General features: G+C 44.2%; 1 protein-coding gene across 5 annotated transcripts in view; it reads right to left on the reverse strand.

Moving 5' to 3' along the window:
• MTUS2 (microtubule associated scaffold protein 2) overlaps nucleotides 1-25,314 on the reverse strand; it is a 537,267-nt gene that overhangs the window by 45,818 nt on the left and 466,135 nt on the right. For 3 of the 5 annotated variants that reach the window (XM_029936897.1, XM_029936898.1, XM_029936896.1), the window contains exon 8: nucleotides 8,741-8,807. In XM_029936897.1, the coding sequence (XP_029792757.1) occupies nucleotides 8,741-8,807 (67 nt within the window). Of the gene's footprint in view, nucleotides 1-3,432; nucleotides 3,857-8,740; nucleotides 8,808-20,056; nucleotides 20,390-25,314 lie in introns of those variants that run through there. The other 2 variants (XM_029936900.1, XM_029936899.1) reach the window with 2 other exon arrangements.

The following is a 25,314-nucleotide window of genomic DNA, read 5'->3' on the forward strand; positions in this document are numbered from 1 at the left end:
TTGGGGGTGGTATCCTGATTTATTCTAATCAGTCAGTTCAGGTTAGCTAAGGATGAAACCCACAGATTTAAAAATATTAGCACATATCAGGAAAGAAAATTATCTTTATTCATCAGTGAGTAGACATGATAAGGAGTCACACATAAAATAACTAAAATGTGCTATGTGTGTTGACTTAAAAGTATTTTATAAATATCGAGAAATGTGTTGCTGCCAACTGGAATAAATCATGGCCTCAGAGAAAGTAGCAGTTTGGTAAAACTGTAGCTGATAATGTATTTTCCATGGCAACCAAACCCAGTCTCTGGTACATTTAATGGAGTCTGTGGTTTTGGCACCACTGTGCCTTGGTAAGCACCTGTTTGGGATAGAACACTGAAATGACAGGTAAGCACCTGTTTGGGATAGAACACTGAAATGACAGGTAAGCACCTGTTTGGGATAGAACACTGAAATGACCACTGTGCCTTGGTAAGCACCTGTTTGGGATAGAACACTGAAATGACACTGGAATAAAGTCTCATCACGGCAGTTGACATCACTGGTTTGAATTTTTCCCAGCTCAGACCTAATATCGTTTCCCTCCAGGAGGGGTGTGTAATTTCCAGAACCCAGCCATGCGGAGCGGTCCATTTGCCGAGAAAGTAGTATATTTGAAGCTGTACCGCCACGCTCCAATTTCTGACAGCAAGATTAAACTTACTAGTTCAAACCTTCTTTCAAATAACACTATCACCTCTCTGCCAGAGAGCTGAGGACAGAGACAGTACACACTGGGTCTCCTCCAAGTTCTCAAGCAAATTTAATAAGATACCAACTCGGCGATTCAGAGAGAATTTTGCATCCCAAAGATTTTGATATGTTGTATTTTTATTTTCATTCAGTCCCATATATTTTCTAATTTACTTTGTGGCTTCCTCTTTGACTTGTGTGTTGGTTATAAGTATGCTGTTTAATTTCTAAATGTTTGGAGTTTTCCTGGATATCTTCATGTTTGATTTATAGCCTAATTCAGCTATAGTCCAGAATATTTTGTTTGTTGAGGGTTGTTTATGTGAACATTTTTGAATATGGTCTGTGTTGCTGAATATTCCATGTGTAGGTGAAAAGAATGTATATTCTGCTTTTCGGATGGAATGTTCTATTAAGGTCAGTTAGGTCAAGTTGGTTGACAGTGTTGTTCAGTCTTCTGTATCCCTACTGATTTTCTGCCTCCTTGTTTTAATGATATCGAGAGAAGAGGGAAGTCTCTAAACTTAAATGTGGGTTTGATTGTGTCTCCTTTCGGCTTAATCCATTTTTGCTGCATGTTACTTGAAGCTCTATTGTTAGGTACATAGATATTTAGTATTATTATGTGTTCTCGGTGACCTACTCCCTTATCACTATCTCCTGATAATACTACTGGTTTGAAGGTTACTTTGTATAATATTAACATAGACACTCCAATTTTCTTTTCACCAGTGTTGGCATAGTATATCTTTTCCCCATCCATTTACTTTCATTTTTAAAGCTTATTTGTTTATATTTGAGAGAGAGAGAGAGGGAGAGAGAGAACCCCAAGCAGATCCCATGTTTGGCACGGGGCAGGCCCTGGGCTCGATCCCACAACCCTGGGATCGTCAAGACTCTGGGGCTCAACAGCCTGAGCCAGCCAGGCGCCTCTCCCAGCCTTTTTCTTTTAAGTCATTTATATCTTTATATTCGAAGCAGGTTTCTTTTAAGCAGCACATAGTTGTGCCTTACTTTTTTTTTTCCCCAATCTGACAGAACTGCCTTCTAATTGGTGTGCTGAGAGGAGGTATTTTTATAAATCAGAAAATGTGCATTATATTTTTGTGATCCTGAGATTAGTTATTTTTCTGAGATATCTTCTTGGTTTTGCATTTTGACTTGGGTCTTTTTAAAGCTGTGAGAGGAAGGAAGACAGTATCCAATCTGACACGTAAGGTAATTATAACACACTGAGCCCCCACTATTCTGCCAAATCCTCGGCCAGATCCTCTGCTTTCACTCGCCTACAGGGACAGGACTATTCCCAGTCCCATCTTACTGATGGAGGCAATCAGGGCCCAGAGCACAGGCCGCTTATAGCCCCCAATATACACTCTCCCCTTCTTTCAGAGTAACAATACCTGGGCAAGGTCACCAGGGAAAAAAAAAAGCACATTTCCCAGTCTATGTTATGGCGATGTTTGCCTTGGAACTTAGTTCTGGCCAGTGAGATATAACCTGAAGTGTAAATCCTGGAAGCTTTCCCCTGAAGAGGGCCGACCCACTCTCTCCGTGTCTTTGTTCATTCCTCCCACCATCCTACCGCCTGCACTACAGACATGGTGACTTAGCAGCAGGCGGCCCACTGGGCCATGAGGGAAGGACCGCCATCGTGCGGTGGTGGAATGCTCAGCTGTCAGAGGCCTGGGCCCCTGCAGACTTTGTAGAGCAAAGCCATGATGTCCCTGGGTGCTCACCTCCTGACTTTTACACAAGAGAAATAAAACTCTATTGTGGTTAAGTTATAATTTTGTGGGGGGGGCAGGGAGATTGTTATTTGTCCTGAGCTCAATCCTAATGGATACAGCCCGGGGCCAATTACCATCACACCGTGTTATGTAATGAATCACACTGTAATCCATGTTGTGACAGATCCATACTAACATCTATTATGGTTTTGTGGGAAAGTATGGAATTGGGAGAGGCGGCTATTTTACTTTATCTGATTTTTCAAATTAAAAATTACAAAAAAAAAATGGTGGGGGGTGGGGCGGGGAAGCCATGATAAGCTTACACACTACATGAGAAATTCCAGGTTTGGGCCAAAGACCTGAGTCTGCCCAGACCGGCTGTATGTGCTTAGGAGGGACACTTAATCCTTCAGCCCCTCAATTTCCTATAAAAGAAACATACAAACACCTACTTCATTCAGTCATCCGAATAAATAAATAGGACATACCATATAAAAGAGCTTGGTAAGTATAAGCACTATATAAACATAAGGTCTTATGATCACAAAACTAGAAGTCATTTTATATATAACCTTGAAAGGTAAAATCATCTTACAAATACACTTCCAGTGGTATGTATATGTATGTGTGTGTTGCTAGTTATAAATGAAAATAAATTGTAACATTTTATTCTAGTTAGGAACTTAAGAGCATAATAAATAACAATTCAGCACTTACTATCAGAAGCATATATGTGTGTGTGTACATATATATATGTATATATATATATAAATATATACACATAAACACACACACCCTTATATCAAAGTTCTCAGAATTCTTTAGTATCTTTTTTATATTAAAATTCAGGCATTTTTTTGGCTTTGTTTCAATAAGCTGACTTTAATCAAAATGTGGATTTAATAATTTAGCTTTCTGTATAATACCTGAGAAACTCTATCAGAATGATTGCTGTGTGAAACGCTGCTTGCTGTTTTAAACTTTATTTCATGTTAAGTATAAGTATTCAGGAGAGAGAAGGAAACAAGATCCATCTCAAGTCTGAGGCTTGTAGAAAGATAGAGTCCGTGTGCCTGGCTTGGGACGGGGACAGTTAGAAGAGACGTTGTAACAAGGTCAGGAGAGGAGGGTCTAAGAGAAGGAAGGCACATGCAGAAGCAGAATCAGCTCCGTCCACCAGCCCGCGGGGCTGGAGGGCGGGGCAGGGAAATAAGGCCAGAAGAGGGGCCGCGGGAGTGATGGAGAACCTTGAAGCTGCGAGGCAATTTCACACCAGATCAGACAGTCACAGCGTTGAGCACACCCGAGGCAGGGATCTGGGGTAATGCGTGCAGTGGGGTTAGTGTCCGGCCAGCTCGAGTCTGCAAGTACATCTGAAGGGGACCTGTGGGCTGGCGGGGAGAACAGCAGTGCATGGGGGAGCGTGTTCCAGAAGGCTCCCCTTAGATACAGCAGTGCCTATGTTTTTCTCTCTGGTGGAGCTCATCTAATTCAGATAAATATTTTTTTAATTCATGCTTTTTTAAGGCTCAGTTTTCCTAATAAGGCAGCTTTGCTGGACACAGGACCATGAGCATCCACCTGATGGTGGTCAACAACTTGAAGCCTAAGGTCTTGAAAGAAAATAATCAGCTTCTAGGAGGAACATCGTATGAACCCATTTCAGCATTTACAAATATAAGCACGACGCCTCAATAATTCAATAACTGACTTCCAAATTTGGAGAATGCCACTGCATTTAAAAGGTGAGGTTCATATTTTAAGAACTACCTTTTCTGGAAATTAAAAAAAAATGTGATTAAAAAACCAAACATGACACCTATTTCTAGCATCTTCGCTCCTCCTCCCCGTGGATGTGGTGCAGGCTTCTGGTCTACATTGCCCTTCATTCCACTATCACGGTAGCTTGGCTTTTCGAAGAACAGACCCAATTAAGGCCAACTCCTAACACAAGGTAAAAGCCATTGTCCCTGAAGGGTGACTTGAACATGAGAAGTTTTCAAGCAGATGACCAGAGATCCCTGCCTCCACATCCACATATGACATAACACAGATGATGACAATTTTAGCCACTCCACAGGACACGCCTCCTAGGCCACAAAATGCTCCATCCAGAACTACACCCTGGGACCTAATTGGGTATTATGTGTCTCTTCTCAGATATGTGTGTGTGAGAGAGAAAGAGAAAGAGAAAGAGGCGAGGGGTGGGGGGGAGGAATATTGATGGAATTTCTTCTTTATCTACACTGAGATTAAATCCACCATGATCTTTTATCTTGATTTATAGAAAAAAATCAAGGATCTTTCACATACAGATGAATTTGGAACAAATGCAAAATTCTGAATTATTTGTCCACACTCTGGACACATTTTCCAAGAAAATGACACAAGAGGAAACAAGTAATTTGCACAAAACTGCAGATAGCAAAAAAACAAACAAACAAAACAAAACAAATCAAAAACCTGGGACAAATCTGTGTGCTCAGAGAGGAGCGGCTTATTCTAATGTGCCAGCATGATTTAATGTTTTATCATTACTAAGTGATCATTGTGAAAAGTTGTTTTTTTGATACTAGGAGAGAGGGAAAAAATGGTTTTTCTTTCCACAGGTGTTCAGAATGGGCAATGCAGTGGGCCAGCAGGCATCAGTAGGTGCTCGGTAGGAGATGTCCTCCAAGTTTACTTGTAAATCAACTGCCAGCAAGTTCTACTTAAAAATGATTATAATCAGGATTCTTCATTGGCGTGGGTAACACACATCAAAATCTCTGACTGGGGTACCATTCAAAATACACACCTTCTACAAGATTCTGCTTGTAGCTCCTTCCACCAGACATGTCACAGTTGGGAACGTACAGTAAATATGAAGTGTGTCAGCAAACACACCAGGGGATTCCTTTCTGTGGCTGGTTCCTGAAAGCCCATCTACCCCAGCTGGGAGCGGGCTCAGAGGCTGACAGCCCTGCAGCCTGACAGGCGCCGGTGAAGGAAGGAAGATGATATTCCTTCCCTTTTTCTGGGAGCCAGGCCAGCGCTATGGAGAATTTTAGCGCAGGTAGAATTTGTCCTCTGAATCTTTCCTTTCTGCACCCTTTCCCTCCCTCCTGGGCTTCTCTACCTGGGTTCTCAGGCTGCCCACAGGGCTTGTCTGGGGGACCGCATCCTCCCAGACTTACCCCAAATTTCCTACTGCCCCTTCCCTGTCGCTGACCCAAATTGAAATCCTCATTCCTTCCATGCAGTTCATTGCTTCTCAAGTTTCACTGTACTTCATGAACATCTGGGAATTAAATTAAAAGGAAGCCTGGGGAGGGGAGGGGCGTGCCTGGGTGGCTCCAGTATGTTGAGTGTCTGACTTCAGCTCAGGTCATGATCTCACGGTTCGGGAGTTCGAGCCCCACATCGGGCTGGCTATTGTCAGTGCAGAGCCTGCTTCAGATCCTCTGTCCCCTCTCTCTGCCCCTCCCTTGCTCATGCTCTCTCTCTCCAAAATGAATACATATTTATAATAATAATAAGAAAAGCCTAGGCCCCAACCTCAAATATTTTGATTCACCTTATAGGTACCGGGAACCATTAGTTTAAAGAGCAATGCAGGTGATTCTAATGTGCACCAGCGCTGAGAATCCCAGGTCACGGTGACTCTGGCCAGATGCTAGGAGCCTTTGACTGCATTGCTTCACAGCAAGATGTAAACAACTTACGAGCAGGTACTGGTAGATTTCAGGGCAGCATTTTTTAACACATATGAAAAGTTTGAGCAGCAGTTTTTAGATTTGGGGAACAGGCCAGCCCTGTTCTGGGATATGCAGTAAATGCTTCTGATTCTTTGCACCTTCTTCCTCTTCCAGGTCGGAATTCACAACATGTGGAAATTCTAGCTACCTCCCACCCCAGCCCCTCATGGTCCCCTCAGAGCCCCCATCTCCAGGAGCCCTCATCTGACTCTGTGGACAGCGGTCTAAATAAGGGTAGGGGTGCTGGGAAGGAGATAGGACCGCCCATCTCTCTTTCTAGATGATCATTCAAAAGTCGGCTTTAAAAGCTTAATTCTCTTTTCCCTTTAGGGGTGTTCCTTGCCGGCCAAGCTAAGCGGCCAGAACTTGTGGCCTTTACAGTTAACAGTAGACGCCCACAGTGTGCTGTCCACCTTCTCCCACAAACACAGGCCCTCCAGTGGCTCAGGCGCTCGCTGGGCCCAGTGCTGGGGGAGCATGGCCCTGGCCCTGGGGCTGCCAAGGTCTTCTGCCCTCCCCCCGCACCCCACAGTTTATTCATTTGGCAGATGACTTCTGGTTCTATTCTTAGCAGTAATGCAGACATCAAATAAGACAGGAACACAAAAACTCAGTGCAATCCTTGTGTGGTTCCTGCCGCATTCAGAAGCTTTGGGAAGGGACGGAGGGACGTGGCATTGGATTTGGCACGCCCTCACTAGTAGGTCAGGGTGTCCACCCCAAATCCAAAGCTCATCCACGGGGGTGCAGACATCCTTCCGGGGAGGAATTCAGGTGACAAGGCAAGATTTGTCCTCTATTTTCTGATTCAAGGTGCTACACAGCTTATTATGACAGTCTCCTTTGCAGGCTGCTTTATCAGCATTATTTTCTTTAACTGACTTTCCTTTTTATGAAAAGGCACTGGAGAGGGAGAGAGGTAAGCCAACTGGCCCTACCGTAAACTGGGTCACTGGCCTGCAAAAGCCCATGTCCAGAACCATTCACTCAGAACAATCTAAAAACTCATCCGTTTGGGGGCACTGGGCGGCTCAGTCAGTGAAGCATCTTGACTCTTGATTTCAGCTCGGGTCATGATCTCATGGACATTAGATGAGCCCATGTCGGGCTCTGCGCTGAGCATGGAACTTGCTTAGGATTCTGTCTCCCTCTCCCTCTGTGTGCACGCACGCTTGTGCTATCACTTCTTCTCCCCCGCCCCCAAAAAGCTTAAAAACCTGTTCATTTCATGCACATTTGTGGCCTGAGGCTTCCCAGGAGCTCCTCTACAAACACAACAATTGTGCCTTTGGCCGGCCTCTCTCAGGAAACCTACTCTGGGTTCATGCACTGGGGGTCCTCATCCAGGGATGGCGGGCGGTGCGGGGCACAAATCTCGCTGCTCAGGATCACACACAAGTGAGCCTGGGAAGGAGGAGCTGTTATGCTCTGCTCTCCCACAGGGGCTAACTTAGAGGGGAGAAAAGCCCACTGTTGACCTACCTCAATGATGAAGGAAGTCACAAAACTCACAGTGAAGGAAAAAACCCTCAATTATACAAAAAAGGAGAAAAATGAAGAAGAGGAGGGGGGCCCTGTGTCTGGAAATCAGTCTGCTGTCCACTGCACATCCATGGGGCCCATGTTCCCCAGGGAAGGCCCATTTTCAGCTTCCGTGTCTACATGCACAGTTGGTCAGGAGGAAAGGTACTGTGCCACATGCCAGGGATGCAGGGATGGCCGGGACTGTCCAAGTCCCTTCACTCACCCAGGACCATAACAGATGGAAGAGACACACTCATGGTAAAGAGAAGACGGTGGGCCAAGAGGAAGGCCAGGCTAATGTTACCTTTGCTGATGGATTCCTAAGGCAACACAGTAACAGGACCTCAAGAGAGAACTGAGATCGAGAAATCGGAATGTGGAAAATATGCGGTCTGATCTTTGGCCTAGAGTGTGGATGCCCATCCATCTCCAGGACACCCCCCAGGTCTGAGGATCATCTGGGGATCATTTGCCAGCTCTCTGTGGTTCAGACCGAGCAATACCCTAGCACGTTTAATCCACCCGGGCTTGTGTTTCTGGTCTTGTTCTAAATCACAGAGTGTACCGTGGCAAGGTGGATGGTGGCAGTGAGCCTTGGAATGTCTGCGGAGATCTACTGCAGAGGGCACCGCGTGTTCCCCAGCAAAGCTGTGTTGCTCCTTTTGGAGCCCTGCCTGCTGTGGGGTGGGGGGAGGGGGGCTGAAACGGAGGGGCTCAGGTCGCAGCACACACAACGCAGACAGATGTATGTGCCGCCATCTGCGAAGAGCAGAGTTGAGGCCAGATTAGTTCCTCTGTGAACTGTTAGGAAGCTGTCTTTGTAACAAGAGCCACGTAAGAATTACGGCTCCCTGCAAGGCCACCACAAGCCACCCCGGTGCTGGGTGAGATCCTTCGTTTCTCCAGGCAGCTCTGGCCTGGCTTATTACAGGACACATAATTGCTTTTGTTACACGTTCACAGGTATCAGGAAAAGACGTTCTTTAGGTGTCTCGTTTTCAATGCCCTACTTACCAAGTTCATCCCTGATGTTTGCAAGTTCGATTGACAGCTCTTTTTCTTTCACAAGGGCACTTTCATTCTGAAAAAAACAAAAACAAAAACAAAACGGATACGGAGAGTCCCCTAGGTTTATGCTAGATAAGCACTCTGACATGTTTAATTAATGAACCATATTAAGCTAATATTTATAAGTCTCACCCTGAAGGAGATAATTTTCTCATTATATAAGCATAGGAAAAAAATCACAAAGCCAAGTCCGACTCATTCATTTGTATCACATTCAAATCACAAAGCTTGCAGTATAATAATAATCCCCCCCGGTGGCACTTTTCCCTGGATTGCACTATTGTACACATCAGCCTACGGTCCCTTCTTTGCATATCTATGCCCTCCCTGCATAGGAATCAGCTGTTATGTTTTACTACACACTGTTCATTACCATCACCAGTGTGAGATTTTTGAGCATGAAGACATCCACGCCATGTTTCTCTGACGGGTGAATGCTAATTTTACCAGTTGTCCTCTGACACTTACCCTTCTGTCCATACATACGTGGTCGGCTACCTAATAAGTAATGAGCAGGAAGCTTAACGTGAAACATTTTTCTTTGTAATGAGATCAACACCCAAACCTAAGGTTTCCAAGTTTTTAAATTTTTTTTAAATGCTTTTATTTACTTTTGAGAGAGAAAGAGACAGCGTGAGCAGGGGAGGATCAGAGCGAGAGGGAGACACAGAATCAGAAGACAGACTCTGAGCTCTGAGCTAGCTGTCAGCATAGAGCCTGACGCAGGGCTCAAACCCAAGAACCGTGAGATCATGACCTGAGCCGAAGTCGGACGCTTAACCGACTGAGCCACCCAGGTGCCCCATAAAGCTTCCAAGTTTTTGTTCCACTGTGTGTATCACCAGAAGGAACCAAAGGAAAAGTCCCACTATTAAGTGCCAAGGACACCATCTGTAACTACGTGGCCACTGAGCTGTTTTCAGATCGTATATATTCTATGACATAAAAGAGAAGTACCTGGGGATACACTGACTTTGTAATCTGGGTTATTGAGTCACCAAAAATAGTGACATTTGTTATGATTTTATTGTTACTAATAATAACTAGGAAAAGTGTGCTATAGAAATCCTCTTCGCATTAGAGACACCGAAAATGTAGGCCTTCAAAGAAAGTCTCTTCATTCGGTAGAATGTGCTCCCAAAGCAAACATTTCCAAAAAGGGAATTGAAGCTAAAATTTGTACCAGATATCTAGCATGAATACCATCAGGGGCTTGTGAATGTTCTTTCTTGATTAACCTCCTTGGACTTTGATTTCAGCATCTCCAATGACGAAAGAAGTCACAAAACTCACAGTGAAGAAAAAAAACCTTGATTAAAGAAAAAGGACAAAATAGAGGGGGTGATAGGCAGCTGTCACACAATGTGTCTGTGTCTGCTGTGTGTAGATCTAGGTAACACGCATGCTACTTTGGGTTGATGGGACGGATGGCCTCAGGTCATCTAAAGGGCATTTGTATGCAATGTCATAATTTTATAATACTGAAATAAAACTCTATTTGCATAATAAATTGAGAGCTATTTTGGTCACAGGCATTAACAATTGTTAGCTCATCGTTCTTTTAAGAATAGTGTAGCAATAACACACCCTTTGAGGGACAGTGGGCTCCCATTTTATTCACGAAGCTCTCTCCTTCCATCCCAGCCCACAGCATCCTTGCCTTCCCTGAACTTGAAGTCACGCAATCACACCTGCGAGTAGATAGTTTCCTAATCACTAAGCGATGATGCCTGTATGCCCGCCCACTGTGCGGGTTTATAATGAGGGCGGAAGAAGTTAATATGTGCCAAGTAGTTAGACTGGTACCTGGTACTCAGCAGGCTCTTTATAAGTGTTAGTTGCTCTTATAACTCATTTGTTTCCTTTCATTTTATTTGCAACTAATATCCTACAAAAAGTTAAACTTGTGTCTACTATCAAGAAACACCTGGCTGGCTCAGTTGGTAGAGCATGCAACTCTTGGTCTCAATGTTGATTAGTTCCAGCCCCGTGTTGGGTACAGAGATACTTAAAAAAATAGTATCTTAACAAAAAGAATTTCATTTTTAATCCTCAGTTTCCAGGCACAGCCAGAGAATTGAAGCTGACTCTTGAACAACATTAGTTTGAACTGTCCGCTCCCACTCAAACTGTTTTTTATTTTTTAATTTTTAAAAATTGTATTTATTTTAGAGAGAGGCAGAGAGCCGGGGGGGGGGGGAGAGGAAGAGAGAGAGAGAGAGAGAGAGAGAGAGAGAGAGAATCTCAAGCAGGCTCCATGCTCAGTGTAGAGCGTGACGTAAGGGCTCCATCCCTTAGTCCTGGGATCATGACCTGAACTGAAATCAAGAGTCAGATGCTCAACTGACTGAGCCACCCAGGGGCCCCTCGAATTTTTTCAATAAATACAGTATAGTACTGTAAATGTGTTTTCTCTTCTTTGTGATTTTTAAATAATGTTTTATTTCCCCTACTTTATTATAAGGATACAGGGGCGTCTGGGTGGCTCAGTCGGGTAAGCATCTGGCTTCGGCTCAGGTCATGATTTCACAGTTTGTGCATTTGAGCCCTCCATTGGGTTCTGTGCTGACAGCTCAGAGCCTGGAGCCTGCTTTGGATTCTGTGTCTCCTTCTCTCTCTGGCCCTCCCCAACTTGTGCTGTTTCTGTCTCTTGAAAATAAATAAATGTAAAAAAAAAATTTTTTTAAAGGAATATAGTATATAATACAGGATACAAACTATGTGTCTTGGTAAGGCTTCTGGTCAACAGTGGGTTATTAGTAAAGTTTTTAGGGAGTCAAAAGTTATTCATAGATTTCCTACTGTGCAGGAGTTGAGCACCCCAAACACTGGTTCTTCAAGGGTTAACTGTACTGTACTTACAGTCCCAAAACAGCATTATTAAAGTACTCACAGAGGGCTGATAGATGCAAAGATTTGGATGAGGTTAGGCGGTGAACAACCAGGACTTAACAAAATCCGAAAACCAACAAGCAGCCCTGGGCAGATGCTAACAGTGCCCTGCTCAGGGATCTCCCAGATCACAGTAAATCACCCCGCACTTTCCGGCCACAGGAGCATAAGACATGTGGGGAAGGAGTGGCTTGGGGGCCCAGTGAGGAGACAGTGCTGACTGCGATAAAGTTTATGGGCAACCTTTAGACCTGAATCACTTTTGTGAAGAGCTGACCCACCACCCATCTTTGCTTTAGGAGAAACACAAGTGAGAGAATAAACGAAAAGAATGAAGCGAAGAAACGGAGCAGATGGGAAGGCAAGAGAGATGGAAGGGGAGATAGGAAGGGGACAGGTGAGACCATAGACTCTGCACCTTCTCCATTTGGGGAGCCAGTGATGGGGAAAGAGTGAAAGAAGATAACCCAACTCTACCCCTGACTTGTTGCAAGCATAGCCTATGAAACCAACTGTAGTTTCAAACTACAGTCATCAAATGGCTTACCAAGGAAGGCTCGGCTGTCAAACATTAGCAACAAACCTGAAGACTTAAACATCAAGGTAAACAACTAAACTCTGGTAAGGTCTGGCTAATTACAAAATTAATATCAGTGTGAACATTTCCAAACACTACGTATGCGAGGCACAGCACTAGGTAAGCCCTTTCCCTCACTTAGTCCTCCATATGCTGTCAAGGGGGTCCTGGGTCCTATTTCCCTGCATGGAGGATGAACCTTAGCGCCAGGCTAAGCAACCAGCCCGTGCACGCCTGGCTGGGAAGGGGTGAAGCCAGAGTCCGCACTCTTCACCAAGCGTGAACACACTGAGAGGCTGATAGAGACCCAGCACCGATGCTCAGATTGGATAGGAGCCCTTATTATCACAGTTTCTATATCTAACTTTGAGAAGTCAGTGTCAGCTCCTCAACACTTCTTCAGTTAAAAAAAATTCCCTGGCTGTATTCATGCCCCATCCCACCCCTGGACTACATGCACTTATCCACAGTATGGATTTGTTGGTTTTGTGACAGTACATTTCCTGTAAAGCCTACCTAAGGCTGTAGCTTCTGAGAGGGGAGCTGTTCAGCTTCTCTCCATCAGCTGTCTCTAACCCCTGCTAACACGGTCCTCCTGGAGATGCTGGCTCAGCCCAGCTCTGTCCGCTGAGGCCAGACTGTGCCGATTGGCGACAGCCCTTTCTTCTTAAGTGCCTGCTTTTGAAATGATACCAACTCTTCTGATTTATGAATTTTCTGCATCCATTAAGTTACTCTCTGTTTTCTGCAAGCTAAGCCAGAATGACGTAGCGTTGCCCTGCAGTGGAGTGAGTCAACAACAGTGAGGCCTGGAGGAGCTCTCTTCCTTAAGGCAAGAAGTGAACTTCAAGAAACCGTCCACTCTTGCTCCTCCCTGCCTCAACGTTACCCTTCCATCCATCACAGCTCAACAGATTCCAATAGTGATCTTGAATGGCCCTTAGGTTCTGTTGAGCACACAGGAGGAAGGCCACCCCAAAAACTCCCTTTGAAAGGATCTCGTGCCATGATTCCCCTTTGCTCCCCAACCTAAGCCAGTCCAGCGCGATGACCCAGTCGGATGACTGAAATATGAGCACGGTCTCCTCGGATGGCCCAGGGTGAGATCAGTGCTTCCCTACGTGGGGAATGAGTGGAAAATTCCTAACTGGTGCCAAGCACGAGCTCCTGCTTTCACTCCAAAGGTCTAAAAATAGAACTCAGTATTAACCATCCAAACCATCCCAGTGATACAGTCCAGAAATCGCAAAGTCTAAAAGGCCATTCCTCTAAAATTACTGTTTACTCTATGACAGGCTTAACTGGAAATGGACCCTTGGAGGACATTCATCTAAGCCCCATACCAACAGCTGTGTCTTCTTAGTCACCTCTTTTATTTGGTCATGTACCTCTCTTTTGCACACTGAGTTCTCTATTCTTTTTAGCGTGATACGCTGTATTCACAGATGGAATTCAAGATGAGCTATCCCCATAAAACGTCCGGCTCTCCCCTACCTCTAGCCCTAAACACACCACTGCAAGTCTGCTACAGTGAAGCCTACATTTCTTCTCACATATGGCTCTCCATGCTAAGGTGTGCACCTCTCTTGGCGAATGCTGTCATTAATCTTCCCTAGCTACACAAGCCTGGCAAAGCATACCAACTGCTAATCATTCCATTAACTTCAAGTAACTGGATGTGTGGCCAAGCCCTGAGCCAGCCTGCCACATTCTGTTATTTTAACGTGCTTGGTCAATGGGAGTTATCTGTTCAGGTGGTTGATGCTACACCCATGTGAACTTGGCAGTAATAGGAAGTGAAAATGCCACTCTTTGTTAGCATCACCTATGTGATTTTACACTTGTTCATCAGCTCCCTAAACTCCTCCTCAAGTCAGAAACCAATGGAACAGCCTACTTATGATTAAAGCTGAAGGCTGAGTGAATGTGAGGTGCTTTCACCCCCAACAAGTGGAGAAATAGGGAATTCATACAAAACAACATATATTTACTCAATGCCTACTACGTGCCAGGCTGACAGACCAGGCAGGTGATTTCTGCCTTCAAGGAGTTTAAGAGTCTTCCAGAAAGTCAGCAAGTGAATATGAAATGATAAAACATTGTGATAGAACTCAGCGAGACGGGGCTGGCAGGGGGAATTCCTGAGACCAGAGAAAGGAGGAGCAGGAGGAATGTGGGAGCCCCCAACGCAGAAGCCAGGAAAACTGTGACACTAAACTGCACCGGAGGCTATTTCTGGGAGCCTGTGTCACCCCCTATCAGAGGGGCCCTTCTCTTTTCCTTACCATGTTCCTGCCTCTTGTCTGTGAGTCACCCTGAAGGAGTTCTTGAACCACAAGGGAGACTGATGACAATTTTGTAAACTTCACTGCAGTTTCTAAGTGTTTTGATCAGCTCCCTCTTCTCCACTGGATTTTTCTTCAAAAAGACACACATGCGCGCCCAAGATTATGTGACTTTGATATGATGAATCAGAAAAAAGAGGGTTTGTACTGGGCCCTCACATATTGTTGAAAGAAATGAATTGATAAATGGAACAGTACTCTACCATCAAAATAGTAATTTGGCAATTAATTAATTGTAAAAAAATACATAAACACACACAGAAATAAATACAAATGTGCATATATATGTAAGTCCACAGACTTCCAACTAATTTCTAATTTTTCCAATCTTTTTAGCCTGCCCTGGAGTCAACGAAAATAAAAAAAAAAAGAATTCGACCATGCAAGCCGGGTCACATTTTCCCAGGCTAAGCAAGAGAAACACACAGGGAATTAAAGAAGAAACCTAGAGAATTCTGCTATTTGAAGAAACTTCCAGATCCTTTTTGTTGTGAATTTCTGTAATTCGAAGGGATATACAGACATACCCATGAAATTACAAAGAAGTTAAGGAATTTTCCATTCTTCCTAGAAACAATATTGCTCTTCACTCATGGCTCTGTGAGTTCAGGCTAGGGTTTGATTCTACATGGCGGAACTCTGTTTTAAGAGGGAAATATTTTCTTTGTATTTCAAAAGAAACCAGCAAAAGGTGACATCTCCAAGTCTTTAGTGTTGTTTTCATACCACCATTTGTGAATGCTGCGTTCTGTTTCAATATTAATACTGTGAAGACTGGCTAGATTCATAATATAGCTCTGTGGAAAATTCCTTTGGGAGGTGGACTGACCTTTTGTTTTTCATTTCAGTTATTATGGCTTTAAGGCAGCACTGATGCCATGCTTTGACTTCTTCAATAAGTATTCTTTCTTCCACATATAATTAACACAGGCCACTGTAGTTTTCTATCTGCTTTTCTACTCTGCAGTACAATTTAATATAGACTGGCCAGGGCAAGGATCATTCACATGTAATATTCTTAAATAAATGTCATTGTCTACTTTTATGAGAATGAGCAAAACCACATCTTGTTTTACAAGAAATTAGAAAGAATTAACTTACAGGGCATCATTCCAGCCTCTTTCCTGTGCATCAGTGATTGCAAAACATCTAGCTTCCTAAGGGGCCGTACTTTGTAACGCAATGTCATAACCCACCAGGATTACCAAAGAACCACCAGAAAGGACAGAGTTTTATGGGGCCCAAAAGGTGAAGGACTGTGAATCCGAAGAAGTAATACTGGGAAATCCTGGATCTCAGAGGAAGCAAAAGAAAGGAAAATAGCCAGTGCCACGATTTTCAATCCACGTTATTTATCACTTCAGAAGTTTCTTGACCTTCCTGGATTTTCACTTATTACCTTCCCAAATTTATTACTATCGGATACCTGATGCCTGGGAGAAACAGTGAGGTGCCTTCTCACTGCCACCCCTACCGCGAATTTAGAGAAAAGGTAAATAAAACCAGCCTTTGAGATTATGATCAACACAGGTAAGGTAGGGTAGAGATATGCAAAGTAATCCCCTCCCCCCACCACAGGGACTGAGGGAGAGGAGGTCACTTGTAGTAGAAGAAGCAAAAGGAGCCTTAGAAGAGGCAGTCATTAAGCAAGTGACAATCATACAAGCCTTCTCAAGTGCATTTCTAGCTGGAGGGGTGATGGGACATGGACATACAGGCTCTGAGGCCACCAAATGCCTAAAGACGGTAAATTGCTGGCTCAGATTCCATTCTTATCAAAGCCTCTTATAAAGCTAGACTTTTGGCTGTAAAAAGAACTATGTATTTATCAGATTTGACATTTGCTTGTTAAAAAATAAGTTGGCATTCTAGTTTACCTCTGATTTATTTCTCTCAATAACTCAACGTTCCTAAGGATGATTAGTTCTGGAAGGTTAAGGGCAAGGAGTTCCTGTGTGTGCAGAGCTGCCAGCTTGGTCCCGGACCAGCTGAGTCCACAGGTGAACAGACTTTGAAATCCATCTGGGTATTCCAATGGCCTCTCTGGGTCACACTTTTCCTGAAATACTCCACAGGTATTTCAAAATACCCATCGAGTGAGTCTTTCTACAGATGGCCTCTCTGTTCAAATCCCAAAACGGATTTCTACTTTCTCTCAAGTTAAAAAACCTGGGTCTGGCTATCAGCCTGGAAAATATTTCCCCACACTCCCTATGTGCTTGGATTTCCTACTGTATTTATTCTCATCTTTCATCGAACTGGGCTAAAGTACCTTTACTCATGCACTTCTTGCTTAGAACTGCATTCCTGCTTCTCACACAGTTCATTAAAGCTCCACCCCATTCCTCAAAGTGCGGTTCATGTTCCATTTTTTCCAAGAAACCTTGCCCAGGATTCCAGCATACATTTCTCCTTTCACTAGATTCCAGAAAGAGGTATGGCCAATAGCACGTAACTTTCACATTCCAGGCTTGTACTAATGTGTGAATTGCTCTACATGTGTTATTGTTGCCTACCCTGTTTGTAATTTCCCTGGAAAAGGTGGAAGTATAACCCAAGGCATAACCGGTAACCCCACAGGTTGGGCTGTGCCCTTCTGAGAATTCTTTGATAACCCCCACAATAACTGGGCAATAGATATTATAAATACTGTAAATCAGCAAGAAATATTGTTAATGAATAGGTTTTTTGAAGAGGTGAAGTGCTTTTAAAAACAATTTATTTGGGGCATCTGGGTGGCTCAGCTGGTTAAATGTCTGACTTCGGCTCAGGTCAAGATCTGACCACTCGTGAGTTTGAGTCCCGTGTTGGGCTCTGTGCTGACAGCTTAGAGCCTGGAGCCTGCTTCGGAATCTGTGTCTCCCACTCTCTCTGTTCCTCCCCAACTCGCACTCTGTCCCTCTCTCAAAAATAAATAAAGATTACCAATTTTTTTTTAAAAAACAATTTATTCATTTAACACATTTTCATTCATTGTATAATTCTAGATAAGATGCTGTAGTTTCTCCCAGTGAAAGAATGCTAAAGAAACATCTACAGGTTTATATCTCTTAGCCCTATCTCTGAAACTATTACTGAGAAGTATCTTTAATTGTCAGTTGACTCTTTTCAGAACATCTTTAGCTGCACTAGAATTAAGAATGTTTTAACATTTCACAAGTAGGGTCTCAAAATTAAGTTTTTAAATTCTCTATCCATATAAACTTCTGAGGATTTTTTTTTTAAGGTTTATAAAGTTGGTCTAAAGTAAGCAGAAACAACTTTACCAACAATTTTATCAGGCCTCTTTCAATGCTGATGTTGGAATTGTCAGAGCTAATGAACAGACCGATGCATTTTACCATGGGATTTAAAGGGCCTGGACTGGAGCGGAAAGCCCAAAATACTCTGAGCATCCAATGCCTAACCCACTAGGTGACCATCGGCATACTGCCTGTGAAGGTATCCTGAAAAGCAGACGACTAAATGATGGCTTTTAAAAAAATTTTTTAAAAAGGAAATCCTCAATTCCTCACATGAGCACCTACGAATTTACAGTTTCAAAACCCCCCATGGGAATACTACTCTGAACTATGGCAAAGTAAAGACAAGAAATGTGAGTGCACACATAATGAGATGGTGATAGATACAGCTAGGTTTTCATCAGGAAAGGAAAGTCTGTATTATGTTTGGAGTTTCAAAGTTAACACATTTTAAAGTTAGGGGCGCCTGGGTGGCTCAGGCCATTAAGCGTCCGACTTTGGCTTAGGTCATGATCTCATGGCTCGTGAGTTTGAGCCCCTCATCAGGCTCTGTGCTGACAGCTCAGCCTGGAGCCTGCTTCCGATTCTGTCTCCCTCTCTCTCTGCCTCTCCTCCATTGGCACACACACACACACTCTCTCAAATATAAATAAACATAAAAAAATTTATTAAAAGCATTTGGAAGTTACTTACACTTCACATGGCTGGAGAGATGGAATACTACTTAGTTGTCTTCCAAAATCTCTACATTCAAGAATGACCCAGAATCTCCAGATTTAAGAACAGACAGCTATTTTCAAGAACTCGATTTGAAACAAAAAAGGAGGAGTTCATTTTAAACTATTTTCTCAAAAAAGACCTGTAGATTCCAGCTTCTCTTTCTAAAACTTTTGTACCAGGACTTAGGAAGATGAACACTGTAATACTGTCATGCATGTAGCAAATCCTTCCCTTTTGTTATAACCCTCATCACGGAGCTTCTTTCAACAGCTTTTTGTGACCACTTCTCTTGAAAAGGGGCTTTATCGCTTCAGTATTGGATTTGTAGACAATTGAGTGCAAATGTTTTTTCTATTTGTGAAAAGCTCATCAATATATATATAAATATTTTAGTTCACACTCATGGTAGTAAAAGCCGAACCCATCAAAACAGTTACTCCTATCGGAACAAAAGTACAGGGTAACTTTTAAAATAGCAGTGTAATTTTCCTAGGTCAAAGTTTACAAACAGAACTAATAAGGAAGATGTCCCCAAGTGGCCTCCTTGTAATGAGTTTTATATTAAGCTATTTATTTTCCTTCGCCTGGTCACATACTGGACCTCAAGCTATCTATGTAGCCGGGGCCCACATGGGTAGAAAAGAGGCAATTTCAATCGTTTATTAAATCCCATTTTCATGCATCTTGGAGAAACCCAAATGTGTGTGAGGAAAAAAAACATCACAGAGACACGATTTCTTGCCAACATATTTCTAGTAGTGAAATTAAAAGCACCCCCCAATCTGTGTAAGCTCACAGGCAAACGTCAAAAGCAAAGACAGGCTTTGTGTTGGAACTGTCACACTGTTCTGGCTTGCTCCAGCTCTATCCTCAGCTCCCTGGCTGTGACTCTTCCTTCCAGTGAGGACCTGAACACACCCTCTGCCGCTCAGGCTCCTTAAGCTTTCACTGCTGTGTTATGCACCCTTATGCGATGCACCGAAGTACATCGAAGATGTGTTTTCTTCTCTGACCTTAAGAATATACCTTACAAGGATGGATGCAGTTTGTAGGAAAAAGCGGTAAACTTTCAAAGTTAGCAGTGGGCCTGGAGAAGCCTGTCTAGCTCATCTAAATTCCCCACTGGAACGGCTTGGGTTTCACAGGTACGTTAAAATGTATTAAGGATATTCCAAGGCTGCCTGGGCGTTCTGGATTTCAAGATGTTTGAGCGGAGCCCTAGGTTTTGGGAATATGCAACAGCTGCATCGGAGACTGGAGGGGCAGGGAATTATGTAAGGCACTGCAGAGCAGGTGAGACCCAAGGTTTCTGCGAATAGCACTCACAACTCAGCACCCTAGAGCCACTAACGGGCAGCCTCGGCTCACCAACAAAGCGCACACACAAGCGAGGGGAGAGGGACCGAGGTGGCTGGGCTGGCTCAGGGTTTCAGTCTCTGCGCTTGCAAAGGAGGGAGGGGGAGGGAGGAGAGGGAAGGCAAAGTACCGTCTGGTCCAGGCACTGAAGGCAGTTATAAGGCTTGCAGCAGCAGTGGCCCATCGCGGCAGGCTGGCTGGCAAGGGGCCCTCCTTCATTCAACGTGTCAGCGGGAGATTCCTAAGGCGAGGTCATGGCTCTGGCGAGAGGGGTGCGCCGCAGGGACCTGTCACAACTTCCATGCGGTCCCCTCGGCTACCTTATTTCTCCTAATAACTTCAGGAATCCGGAGCCCAGGGAACGGGAGGAGGAGCTCAGCGGCCGCGTTAGGCAATCCAGCCGCGGGGAGGGGCAGGGCGGCAGCCCAGGAGGGAGGGACAGGCCGCGGGGAGGGTCACTTTGCCATTGGAATCCTCAGATGGAGGCAAATCAATTGTCGCATAACAATCGAGCATTTCCCAGGGCCAGCTCCCTAGGAGGCCGGCGAGCCCGCCCTTCCCGGGAGCGGCTCCCACCCTCCCCGGCGCGGCCGCGCCCCTGCGCCGCAGACACGCCTGGAGCGCACGCAGGGAACACAAAAGAAGCGCCTGGTCCTCCCGGAGTACTGGGGCTGAGCACTATGGAAGGGCCCGGAGGGACTGTGCACGAATCCTGGCGTCACAGTTCCCGAGGAGTGCAGACATCCACAGGCGTGGAGGGTACGGTCTTCCCTCCACGGAACTCCTCCTCTCCGGGCCGGGAGCCGCCGGGAGCCGCCAATGGCTCATTTTCGAATTCGTGGGCCGTGAACATATTGGCCTTATTTGCAGAAATCTTTGTAATTGAGATGGAATCGTGAAGCCGCTTGCCCAGGCTGACACGCACAAACCATGCAAGTGGCTTAAGTAATTAAAATTGGGGTTTGGGGCGCATCTTTCTCCTGGGCGTATCAGCATAAAAGCCTCAGGGGACTTGTTCTTTCTAGGCAGTTAGTAATTTCCCCAACAGTTTAAAAATCAAAAAGAGGGGCGCCTGGGTGGCTCAGTCGGTTAAGCGCCCGACTTTGACTTGGGCTCAGGTCATGATCTCCGTCTCTCTCCTCTCTCTCTACCCCTACCCCACTTGTGCTCCTTCTCTCTCTCAAAAAATAACTAAACATTAAAATTTAAAAAAAAATCAAGGGGCCCCTGGGTGGCTCAGTCGGTTAAGCACCCGGCTTCAGCTCAGGTCATGATCTCGCAGTTCGTGGGTTCAAGCCCCGCGTCAGGCTCTGTGCTGACAGCTAGCTCAGAGCCTGTAGCCTGCTTCGGATTCTGTGTCTCCCTCTCTCTCTGACCCTCCCCTGCTCGCACTGTCTCTCCCTGTCTCTCAAAAATAAATAAAAAACATTAAAAAAATCAAAATAAAAAAGAGAAGGGGATGGAGATAAAGGTTTTATCTTTTTCTTTTTTCAAAAGAGACATGGTATTTAAAAATATATTTATGTAATATTCGAAGGACAAGATGCAATGTTGAGGAGGTGAACTTTGTATTTCCTGGTAACTCAAAGGTGAACTCCTGATCCTAAAATGTGCCATCTGCAGAAATACACAAATTTGCCTAAGACTATGAGCAGGCAATAGTTATAAAGTTAGATAGTTTTACTAACTTGAGATTTTCCAAGGAGAGGAGTACAGGCTATTTCAAGGATGAGAAGCCAAGGATGTTTGATGATCACATATGAACAGACTGAAATGTTTGCCTGAAACTTGAAATAATAAGCTCAATAAGCTCAAACTTTTCTTCAAAGCTGACAGGTAAACATTGTATATCAACTATACTCAAATTAAAAAAAAAAAGCTAACGTGACTTAGAGCAATTCTTTGGAAAGGCAATATGGCTGTCTTTATCAAAATTGTATGTTTGTGTTTATTTAATTAAATTCGTATCAGAATTTTAAATGTATATCTATCCTGGGGCGGCTGGCTGGCTCAGTCACTTGAGTGTCCAACTTTGGCTCAGGTCATGATCTCAAGGTTCCTGAGTTAGAGCCCCACATCGGGCTCTGTGCTGGCAGCTCGGAGCCTGGAGACTGCTTTGGATTCTGTCTCTGGCTCTCTCTGCCCCTCTCCCGCTCACACATACGCTCTCTCAAATATAAATAAACATTTAAAATAAGTAAATAAATGTACATCTATCCTATAATAGTATTCAGATAAATATGCAAGGATATATGCATAAGGATATTTGATTTAGCATTATTTGTAAGAGCATAGAAAAGGAAAACATCCTAGATGTGCAACACTTTTCCACTTTATGGAAATCTGGAAGGATGATACACTGTTGAGTGAGAACATAAACTTTTATAAAACACGCAGCAAAACTATACACATGTACACATTTGTATATGTCTAGAAGAAAGCTTTTGGGAAAATGCACACTGTTCATTTAAGAACATCCTACCCTTAGGGAATGGGAAATAGGAGTGAGGGAGCAAATTTCCACTTATCTAAAAGAATGTTTTTAATGTTTATTTTTGAGAGACAGAGAGAGACAGGGTGTGAGCGGAGGAGAAGCAGCCTCCAGGCTCTGAGCTGTCAGCACAGAGCCTGGTGCGGGGTTCAAACTCATGGACCGTGAGATCATGACCTGAGCCAAAGTTGGACACTTAACTGATGGAGCCCCCCAGGCACCCCTCCGCTTCTTTTGTTTAAACCCTCCTGCCAGCATGTGTTATTTTTATCATGTGAAAACAAAACATGCTGGTGGAGGGCAGGGAGCACCGCCTAGGCTCTGTCCTGGCAGACGGCTCCCTCGCTCTCACACAGGCTTGCCCCTGGCGGGAAGCCTGGGCACCTGAGTCAGGGGGAGAGAAGCTCAGGGCTCCCTGAGGTGGCCTGACAGCTCCTCCTGGGACTTTTGCAACCCTGGAAGAAAACCTCTATGTTGCACAACCTCCTCTATATTGTAAACCCACGTTCACCTGACCCAAAGCTGGAAATGAGCCACATGTCCACTGACTGACAAAGGGACAAACAAAATGTGGCACATCCATACAATGGAATATTATTCAGCCTTACAAAGGAAGGACATGCTGACCTCATGCTGCTGCTACATGGATGAGACTTGTGGACACTGAGTGAATTAAGCCAGTCACAAAAAGACAAATACTGTATGATTCCGCTTAGATGAGGTACTTAGAGAGGTCAGATCCATACAGACAGAAAGTAGATGGTGGTTGCCAGGGCCTGGGGGTTAGGAGGCAGGAAAGGGGAATGGTTTAATGGATATAGTTTTGGTCTTGCAAGATAAAAAGAACTGCAGAGATACACGTGAATCTGTATGGATGCCCCTAATCTGTCCACTTGAATGGTTAAAATGGTCATTAGAAAATATTTTTTTTACATTTATTTATTTTTGAGAGAGAGAGAGTGAGACAGATTATGAGCAGGGGGAGGGGCAGAGAGAGAGGGAGACACCGAATCTGAAGCAGGCTCCAGGCTCTGAGCTGTCAGCACAGAGCCCAACACGGGGCTCGAACCCACGAACCATGAGATCATGACCTGAGCCGAAGCTGGATGCTCAATCAACAGAGCCACCCAGGCATCCCTCCCTGTTTCCTTCTAGTTGGGAATAAGAATTAGATACCACAATCCAGGGCCTGTTTGTTGTCTTTAAAGGGCCAGAGAGGGAGGGAGATTTTCTTTCAAGAAAGTGATCCCTCCTAAAGACAAAAGGTCCTTGGAAGAGGTCACTGAAAGACTCCAGAAGGAGCCCTGGATTAGGGCAAGAAAATGACAGCTCCTTCCTTTGGGGCATTTAAAAGTGGAAAAAATGACCAGTGAAACTCACTTTGAGGGAGATAAGTGGGATTTTATATAACATGAGGGCAAGCCAAGGGCTAGGTAGGGAGGTTCCCTTCATCAGAAAATTTTCTAAGGCATCTACAACGTGTCTGAAAATCTAAAAGAAAGATTGAACTTCTTGAAGGCATACATAACAGGGGTTTAGATTACTGTGATTTGGCATAAAAGGAAGCTGTGACCTCACAAGCTGATGAAATCTGGGGCATTTTGGCTCAAAATATTTTAAAAAGCTTTAATTCCTTGCATATTTTCTTGCACTGGAATAGGAATGAGCATTTAGGAAAGTTAGAAGGCCCATTGATGTCTGTTTCCAGACTCTCTGTTTTGGAGCAAAAACTAATAATGAATCTTCCCTGATCATTAACAGATGCCAGGCACTGTGCTTAGGGCTTTTCACTCAATAGCTTGTGTAACCGTCATGTAACAGTGCAAGGTAAGCCCTAATATAGTCTGTATTTCATAGATAGGAAAACTGAGTCTCAAAGATTGCCCAGCCTAACCAGTCAGGTGAACATAAAGTTAGGAAATGATAGAGTGGGGTCTTCAACTCAGATCTGACTGCAAAGTATATGTCCTCAGCTTACAACTGTGTTGTACTAACACGTTGTACTTGCTGAGCCTTTATCGTCTATAAACTCTACACCGCTGCAAGTCTGTGACGTGTTATAATCTAGGTAAGGGGTCTGAGCATGTAAAAATATAAAAGCATATTTAAACATATTTATGAAATAAATATTTTCAGAACTTGGAACGAGAGCCTTTCCTGTAGTTTTCTTTCTTTCTTTCTTTTAAATGTGTATTTACAAACCAATGTGCCAACAACTTTACACTGACACAGTAGAGGGGCGCCCGGGTGGCTCAGTCAGTTAAGGGTCCAATTTCAGCTTAAGTCATGATCTCACGGTCCAGGAGTTCAAGCCCCACTTCAGAGTCTGTGCTGACAGCTCAGAGCCTGGAACATGCTTGGGATTCTTTGTCTCCCTCTCTCTCTCTCCCTTTCCTCTGCTTGTGCTCTCTCTCTCTCAAATATAAATAAACATTTAAAGTTTTTTTTAAAAAGTAAATTTAAACTGACATAGTGGAAACCATGTGCATATGTCAATGTTAAAATATTTAGTTTTATTATTTCTCTTTGTCTTCCTTAAAGTTGGACTTTCATCTGTCTTCCATTCACAATCAGCCCTGTCTGAGCCAGCTCTCCTGCTAAAACCTGATTCCTCTGTCCTGGTCGGTGCCACTTTCCTTCTGCCTGATCCTACCATTGAGAGGGAGTTTTCTCCCTCTTTGTGACATCATGTCATTCTGAATCCTTGCTCTTGCTAATGACATTCTGCTTCACGTAATAATAATTGTTCCTATCTGTCTTCTTCCTGTCTGTCACAGCCCCCTTGCTGTGCCTCACTTGCATTCATACCCACAACACAAGCAATCTGCCCCGAGAGCAGGTCCCAGAGACACTTCCTGAGTGACACGGGATGGGACCTCGAAGGAGTCAAGCTCAGG

The sequence above is a fragment of the Suricata suricatta genome, chromosome 4 (assembly GCF_006229205.1).
Source record: "Suricata suricatta isolate VVHF042 chromosome 4, meerkat_22Aug2017_6uvM2_HiC, whole genome shotgun sequence".
NCBI lineage: Eukaryota > Metazoa > Chordata > Mammalia > Carnivora > Herpestidae > Suricata > Suricata suricatta.